Source organism: Sardina pilchardus, chromosome 5 (genome assembly GCF_963854185.1).
Source record: "Sardina pilchardus chromosome 5, fSarPil1.1, whole genome shotgun sequence".
NCBI classification, from domain to species: domain Eukaryota; kingdom Metazoa; phylum Chordata; class Actinopteri; order Clupeiformes; family Clupeidae; genus Sardina; species Sardina pilchardus.
In genome coordinates this window covers 24246224-24255064 of record NC_084998.1, presented here as the reverse complement: position 1 = coordinate 24255064, position 8841 = coordinate 24246224, and the positions used below count along the sequence as shown (strand labels likewise).

The 8841-nt window shown below is 41.8% G+C and overlaps 2 protein-coding genes across 3 annotated transcripts; both read right to left on the bottom strand.

The window, feature by feature from the left end:
- Positions 1-118: 118 nt before the first annotated feature.
- Positions 119-3937, bottom strand: bcl7ba (BAF chromatin remodeling complex subunit BCL7B a). 2 transcript variants are annotated; one of them, XM_062537033.1, is made up of 6 exons: positions 3799-3937; positions 3140-3215; positions 2855-2954; positions 2537-2725; positions 2029-2111; positions 119-1859 (listed from the first exon to the last, which is right to left on the bottom strand). In XM_062537033.1, the coding sequence occupies exons 1-6, from the start codon at positions 3888-3890 to the stop codon at positions 1725-1727; spliced, it is 675 nt and encodes a 224-aa protein (XP_062393017.1). In that variant the 5' UTR covers positions 3891-3937; the 3' UTR covers positions 119-1724. The 2 variants fall into 2 exon arrangements, with proteins under 2 accessions (XP_062393017.1, XP_062393018.1); XM_062537034.1 differs by having other exon boundaries at positions 2561-2725.
- Positions 3938-4386: 449 nt separating this feature from the next.
- Positions 4387-8831, bottom strand: tbl2 (transducin beta like 2). Its single transcript, XM_062537032.1, has 7 exons — positions 8380-8831; positions 7812-7930; positions 6343-6527; positions 6109-6260; positions 5845-5971; positions 5213-5365; positions 4387-5035 (listed from the first exon to the last, which is right to left on the bottom strand). Exons 1-7 carry the CDS (start codon positions 8501-8503, stop codon positions 4573-4575), a joined length of 1323 nt encoding a protein of 440 aa, XP_062393016.1. The 5' UTR covers positions 8504-8831; the 3' UTR covers positions 4387-4572.
- Positions 8832-8841: the final 10 nt, after the last annotated feature.

Sequence of the window (8841 nt, the reverse complement as noted above, 5' to 3'; positions counted from 1 at the left end):
GTCATATCAGTGCTTCCTAATTAAGCTTGTTGATTAAAGGACATTTTAAAATGAAAAAAAAAAGCAAATTCAACTTTGTGTGATGAAGCCCACTGACATAATAAATAGTTACAGCCTGTACATAACATTCTTCTTTATCAATAGAGGCAAGAGACAAAACTCATTTCCAGCAAATTATCAATAAAAGAAAAAGAAAACTACAGCTTCTAAATCTAAAAACCTTTATAAAATACTTTGTAATTATCATTTGCAGTCATACATTTGAATTCAATAAAATAGTCTTTACAATCTCGAATACAAAACCTGCCTTACAAACTGAGCCATGACTCATTCAGCCAGCATCATATCAAAGTCATCCACAAAGGGCTGATCCTCATGACGTCGTCCTGCCCTTTTCCTGAAAACATTTACTCACTAGCAAAACACTTATCTACAACAAATTTGATCACCAATATGGCCTTTGGATCAATACCATCCAAATGAAAAGAAATAAACAACTAATATATGATCATTTTTGTAATTTAGTAATTACCATTAACTGATACTATTTATACAGGAGACCTGGTTGCACCCGTCTACCTGTCCTCTACAATAAATGAGAAAAAAATCAAGAAGATAAAGATCTGACTCATACCTTCTTTCATACTGTGCAGCGAAAAATAATCCATTCATTTTCCAAACGGTAAAGCATTTATCTATAAATTAAAACGCATCTACACGAGGCAACTATGCTAGCTTTATCAGTGTGCAATTTTGATTGTCAGAATTAGAAGATGCCAAAGATTTTTTTTTTAAATCACATAACGACTACATACAGTACTACCATTAAACCACCCAGACACGTTCAGTGTACAGCTATTCAAAGAGAATAAATCTCCCAGGAAAAGAAGCAAAACAAAAAAAAGCAAAAAAGAAAGAAAGAAGGAAAGAAAAAAGAGTGCAGCATCTCTATGTACAGAACAATCCTTTGGGTTGCTGAAGAACACACAGCAAGACATTTAAAAACATGAAATGGCTAAAACCAAACGCCATCTTGGAAACAGACTTTGTTTTTTTAACAAAACAAAACAATAAAACAAAAACAAAACAAAACAAGAAAATAAAGAATTTAAACCAAACATTCACATCACACAAAGCAGTGACACCGGAACATTCTTTGGGGTCATAAGCATGACAATCAATGTAAACTTTTCAAGTAGACACGAACCTCAGAGCCATTGCATAGGCTCAACAAAGAGTCACCTTTGTTTGATAATAACTGTATAGGAGGCTCTCGGAAAGAACTGTTGCTAAATTGTTTCTTTTTCTTGAACCATAAGACAACATGGAGTCAATGGACAAATGATACGGAAAACATTCAGCATATTACAAAACACCCCAATTCACATCACTTTTGCGTCAAACCCTGGATTTGGTACTACACTGTCGACGGTCATTTTTCTGAGTTCTAGTGACCCTAGATCCAACGCCCATGACATTTATGTAGTTCCTATTTCAAACTGCATTTTTGAATCTTAAATTGGCTTTAAAAACACAGTGAAAGTAAAAGTTACAAAATCAAATAAATTACAGAACTGTAACTACTGTAATATTCCTCATAGGTCGTTAAACAGGCCTGGTCCACCACATTGTGCCTCTAATAGCCTTCCCCGGACGGACAGAAAAAATAAAAATAAAAATAACGGTCTGATTGGTTTCGCTGTGCAAGCTCGGGGGATTGTGGGTTAGCTCATGGTCGCTGGCTGAAGCACTGAGTTTTGGTCAGTACACACTCTCTTCAGAGGAGGGGCACCACCGTCCTCCTCCTCCACCCCTTCCTTCGGAGGCACGGGCACAGGATAGGGGGCACAGGGCTGGATCTAAGACACGACCATGAGAAGGTGGGTAGAGAAGAGAGAACACAAAGAACACTGCGTCATCTGTGTGCCATGGCATATCAAGGGAGACTCTTTTTTTTTTGTTTCAGACGACCAGAACGAACAACAACAAAGTGCTTCTGATGTTCATGATAGGTGATCTGCTACTTACCTGAGGAGGCATGGGTAGGAGATCAGCCTCTTTTATGAGCGTGGGAGGCTCATCAGCAACTTCACGAGGTGGCAATGCTGGCTCTGGGTAACACACAGTCAGTCTTCATAAGTGTGGACTTAAAGCATTGTCAATTAATGCCAAATGAAAAGAAAATATTTAGTAAATGTGATGCAGTAATGCACCAGGGTATGGTGGAAGAAAACTGTACTGTATGCCACAATGCAGTAGGGAAAGGTGTGGTATGTTTTACTACAACGTGTTACTGTCTTCTCTTCAAAATGACAAACAGAGGCATGAGCTGAAATTAATTGTTGCTGCAGGTGTAAAGGTGTAACACTGACTATTTATTATGTGGTTGTGAACTCATTTATGTGAATGTGCCTTGTCTCTCTCACCCTAGCTGCATTCAGCTATTGAGAACTGTTTGCCAATGGTCACCTCTTTGTCTAGGTACAGAATACAGACATGCATCTGACAAGCTGCGTCAATCGGTCATCAACCAAACCTGCCACATCCTTGAGTGTCTCACCCTCCAAGATTTCCTGTCCTAGAGTGGGAGGCTGCGGATCCTCGGTGCGGTAGTCACTGACATGTGCTGGGCTGACAGGCTCGCTAGGCTGGGGGCTCGAGGTACTGCTGCTGTCCACCTTGGGCTGGTACATGTCCGACAGAGAGCTCTGATTGCTGTTCTCATCTGGGGGAAAAAAGGGAGGACCGCATCAGGGAGCCGTTCTGTGTACTGGAATAAAGGGTGTGAAAAGCAATCTCTACTTGCGTTTGCATTTGATTTACAGTTAAATCTGCAAATTTGCTACAGTCTTACCTTGAAAATCTAACAAGACTGAAGAGTTATTTTCAGGTGCTTCTGTGGGATAATTGTTGAGCTCTCTATCCACAGTGGCTGCATGCTTGCTCTTCTCTTTCTGCAAGGCAACAGGAGCTGTTAAAGCTGTTTTTGTTTTTAAAGTCATTTGTGGAATTTGTAAATGACAGATTAGCTCTATTGTGTTTGGATTTCAAACATTTGTATTATTTTATTTTTTTTAAAGGTCTTCAGTTTTACTTAGAGTGTAGTGTAAAATGATGTGTAGCCTACAACAAAGCTCACCTCCTTTGTGTCCACAATGGGCACCCATTTAAAGATCCGTAAAGATGTATCTCCTACGGTCACCCACCTCTTCTCCCTGCAGGACAGAAAATGTCAGTTGTCAGGAGATATGTCAAACGGAGACATGCGACAGACTACTAGGCTACCACATGATCGATATATTCTTGACAGGTCGTTTGACCAATGACGATAGCAGCAGTTAACGAGACTGGTTAGCTGCAAGCTAGCTAACTTAGTAAACACGTTAATGTAACCGATTAAATGACTGACAACGGTGTGAAACATACAACTACAAAAGGTACAATTATCAAAGTAACTATACAAGAAGACCACAGTGTTAAGATGATAAACAGTCTTCGTAAAGTTGGTGAACAGGTTGCCTGACATGTTCCAATGGTACAGCAACACGCCTATCAATGCGTAATGTATGGGTAGCCTCTCACAATCAAATGATTTGCCCTGCCTTCCCGTCACCGATGATCAGCCAGTTGTCTTCGGTAAAGCAAATAACACTTTGTATCATTGGTCCCTTGCACTGTCATTCAGTTGTCAGTCAGGTTCAAGAAAAACACGCCTCTTCCCGACGCTGAAGTTTCTGTTTCAAAAATGTTTCCAGACGATTTCTGCTAGCGCTCTTTCGGCTTCATATTTTCACTCACCATCTGCGAACTCTTTCGATCGCCGCCATCACTTTCTTGATGTCATCTTTAGCGCGGCTTCGAGTCTCCGCACGAACCGATCGTCCAGACATATTTGAGTTTTGTGTTCGCCTGTCTTCCTCCGACGGAATCTCCTCGCTTGTCCCGGCTCCAACTCTCGCCTCGCGAGATTAACTTCGCTAGAACTCTGACAGGTCCCACCTACCCTTCCACACATCACACACAGTAATGTTCAGGTTCTGCAGAAGAGATTAGTCTAATGCTTTCGTCAGATTCTTTTGGTGTACATGACATTTATACCAGTTGACAAGGACCATAACCTGTTGGCAATGGTCCTGCACCACCTTATAACTTATCTGAAGAAGAGAGAAAACAATGGTCAACAAAAGCCAAAGTAACCACATTATTCACTGCCCTTTCTAAAGCAATTAAAACTTGAGACAAATCATCAGTGTCAATAGAAATAAGTATAAAATACCATAAAAAGTAAAGCTGCTGCACAGCAATAACTGAGACAAAGGAAACACAACACAGACGGATGACATCAATAAACCCACAGACATTAAAAAACAAACAATGGCCTTCAAGCATTCTTACAAACACTTGTTTTATTCTGCATAAAATCAACATGCAAATGTCACAGATCAAAGGCATCATCACTGTCAGCCAGACCCCCGAGACCAGACACGGAGCTGGAAGATGAGGAGGAGGAAGTGGAGGTCGGCCACCGCAAGAGGTGGCTTCCTGTCAGCTTCAGTTTCAGTCCCGTCAGGTTCAGTCCTTGCTTGTGCCGGCGAGCACCGTGTCCAGGGCGCTCTGCGCGTCCTGAATCTGCTGCTGGAGCCGCTGCTTCATGCCCTCATTCGAGGCCTTCTTGAGCATGGCCTGCATGTCCTGGATCGCGGCGCGGTAGCCCGTGGCGTTGTGCAACACGCGGATGGCGCGGTCGCCGCTGGAGACCAGGAAGCGGCCGTTGATGTCGAACTTCAGGTTGTTGATCTCCTCGGTGTGGACGCCGTGGAACTCCTCCTCCAGCTCGCCGGTGGCGGCGTTGAACATGGCGATGTCGCAGCCGCTGGACACGGCCAACGCGCGCGCGTCGGGCGACAGGGCGATCCGACTGCCCTCCGAGGACTTGCAGGGGACGGTGCGGAGGAGGTAGGGGTCCTGCTGCTTCTTGTACTCCACGTCTGTGTCCCACAGCTTCCACGTGCCGTCTTTGGAGACGGTCGCCATTCTGTGGGACAGGAAAGTTGTTGGGAGATATCATATCAGATAGGAGGATCAAAAATGTCTGCCAAGCCTCTGGCCAGAGAACTCCCATCAGCATAAACTAAAAATATAAGTACTAAATGTAGCTGGAGGCCCTCTGGATGTAAAATACTGTACAAGCTTGTTAACAGTGGTGTCATACCTGCTGGAATCATTTGAGAAGGCAAACGAGTGGACGCCTGCTGAATGCCCTTTGAGGTCAAACGCCCGCGCCACCTCTTTAAACTCCCCGCTCTTCGTAAAGCAGACCTCCCACACTTTCACATCAGGGGTGAAACCACAGGAAGCAATAAACCTGGTCCAACACAAACAAACATTATCAATCACAGGCACACTTCTGTTGCACTTGTAAATCCATCTGTGGATTCAGTAAATAAATGTCCCCGGTATTTTAAACAGAGAGAACAGAAGAGTATGGCCCACGACATGAGACGATCTTATCATTTGTAGAAGTAGCAATATCTGCAACATTTGCCAAACTTGGTCAATAACATTAGCCAGGCCCTTTCCACCGGTATCTAAGCTCATTTTCTTTCACTGAGATAACAGTATGGCTATGATCAATACAACAATGCTTTTAAACCAAAAGGTTTGCTGTCAATGTGATTTATTATCAGTTTGCAAAGGTTTTTGTCAAAGTAGGAAATTACGTTATGAATCCCTGTGCAATGGTTTGGCTGGACTAATTAATTCAAACTTTACGCAAAGTCTACGCCCATTTCCACCGATATGCCACTGTTGGAAACATTTTCCACAAAGTGAACAATAACATACCTTCCACATGGTGAGATAGAAGCATAGGAGTTGGTCATCTGGTTAGTGTTTATAGAGGCCAGCACCTCTCCTTTAAGGTCCCACACCAGAATAGTAGTGTCACTAGATGCACTCATGATGAATTTGCCTAAATTGAACAAAAATAGAGCAAGTCAGCAAAACCAGATAACAACTGCATTTTGTTCACTATGCCATCAATTTAGTTGAAATGTCTACTGCCAGGTAAACATCACTGCTGTAGTTTCATGAAACTGTCATACAAACCTGTTTCTGCTATTCCAATATTAATAACATTTGCCTTGTGTCTTTGGGGGAAGTCTTCTGGATTAGCTTTGAAAATGAATGTTCCATCTTCCTTTTTAGTCATTTTAAAAATCCGTATGGTGTCTCCGTTTGCTAACCAGGTGATGAAGGCCCTAGTGTCAGAAAGGTAATGGTCAGAAAGGATATCTTTGACTTTGGTAATACATATCTAATGTTCCTAGATCATGTTCCTACCTTGAGTCTGGGCTGAATCGGACCAGTGTAGCATGGTCTAGCTCTACATTAGCCCGCAGGCAGCGATGGTCCCGATCCAGGAAGTCCTTGGTACTCCATATTCGAACTGTGCGGTCATCCGCACATGATGCCAGGTACTTCCCATTACTGCTGAAATCGATGCAGGTCACACTGCTGTTGTGACTCTAGAGTGAACAGAGTGGAAATTAATGAATAGGTTAACATTTTCTTACAGTCCAATAAATACATAAATACATAAATACATAAAAGTATGAAGACATAAAAGTATATACCTGTTAAAGAAATATTCAGCATTCAGGCTACAAAATTGTTTGCCAGTTACAACAAGGATGACAAGCATTTTATTGATGACCAACACATTTCACATCAAACTTTATGAATATCAAAATTGCCTCCCCCCCCACCTTAAAATAAACAAGCTCATTCTGTAAAAAATATTTGACACACACAAGTGGCCTCAACATGCAGGTGTAATCACATCACATGAATACTTAGTGTGGAACACCTTAAGTTTATCAGCATTCAAAGTTCAAAACCATCATGAAACACAAACAACCTCTCCGATTACATCACCCCTTGAGTTTCACAATCCAGGCATTGAAATACAATACTTTATCTAGTACAACACGTTACCCACATTTGCATTTAATGAAGCCATCAGTTCTGACAAAGGTCATTGATAATTGAGCTCAACAGCCAAACAAATACCACCCATTTCTGGGTGTATACACCAGATGGACAGCTTGAGAGCTGGGTCTTCAAGACAAGCCTGAAAATAGAGAGGTACACCCATGCGATGCCCAGATATTTTGAGCCATGTGGCTCTTCTTCAGACACTGCTCGAAGCGTCACAAAACCAATAAAACTAGAAAAGTACTCAGAGAGCGCTTTTCCCAAAACGGTGATACGGCTCACTCCCAATATGTAATCGTTTCGTTCTTCAGACTTAACTTTTAGACCATAACTTTTTGAGTTATCTTGCGAACAGACAAACAAACAGACAGACAGACAACCCCTGATCCTTGGCGGATGTAATAACTGTGAATGAATGGGAGCTACATGGTATGCAGACCATTCTTATTCTCTTTGTATACTGTTTTATTGGATCCTGCACTCATCCAAGTTTGGCCTGGGATGTTTGTGGCCTTACACTGCTTATTTATTAACCTCTTATAAGCAATACACATGTCATATTCCTAACAATGCAAACAAGAAAGTCATTGCCTTGCCTTTCATGACTAAGCAGCAGTTAACACATTTCATTTACCAAAGATACCATTTATACTGTATTTTCATAAACTGTGAAACATTAGTGGAAGAGGGTGTAGACTTGAATGCCAACAACACCATAAGTAATGAGAAATGGGATTGATCGGGCCTTAATTTGTTCTTCGAAATTATTATGTAACCATAGACTGTAAAAAATAGTATGTAACACCTGCACCTACTTTTAGAGAGGAAGCCAGCAGCGGGTGAGTGAAGGTATGTTGTTGGACTCTCTCCTTCCTTGGACGCTGCTGGGCTTTCTGCTTTTTGGCTGGGGCTGATTTCGCTACGTTCTCCTCCACTGGAATGCAAAGCATGACATACACACTTATCCGAATATTGTGATTTAAGTATTACAGCGAGGTACATAAATATGCATCCTTTACATACTCACACCTAACTACTACGATCAAGACCTGGAGCCTCACTGCAACAGTGTAAAAGTACAGTCATACAAATAAAACATAAACTGTTACCATACTTCCTATTTATCGATCCCAATTCTATCAGGAAGTTATCTAATAATAAGACCATTTCAACGTACATCAGTTCCCAGTGTGCAGTAACGTGAAGTTACAGGTACAACCATAGATACGACGCTTTCATCACCCTAATGTTAATAGTTTGCCTTACATTTAATGTTTTTGTTTAGATTAAAGACTGGTTCTAGAATGTCTTGGACAAAATAACACCAACGATAACTCTGAATTAACTCTGCAGCATTATCTCTGAATGGATCCTCAACGTTACCAGAGTCTTCTTTCTGCTCCACTTGTTCAGACAATTCGCCTTTTCTTTTGGTTACTGCAACGGCAACCAGGAGAATCAGGGCTCCGATTATTAAAGTAAGGGCTATAAGGGCAGCTGGCTCCATTTTTAATAGAAATGTTTATGCCACGTTACCCCAAACCTACAGTTGGCTAACTAGCTATCAGCTCTCACTCAAGTTGCACTGAGAAGTCTCAAGTTCCACCTCAGCCCAAGTCACCGTTGGTTTGTTCACGAGCTAACTGGCTAGCGGATCTAAATGCAGAAGCAAGGGGTTTTATGGCGTTACTTAGAAGTTATCAATACAACCGGTTTGTCTGACGTGCAAAGGTTTCTCACTAACACGTTAAAAGTACAGCCGTTCTTACAGTAAGCTCAAAACCGAATACTACCAGCTACTAGGCAAGCTGTGACTACTGCCGTAAAGCAGAACGAATCTCTCAA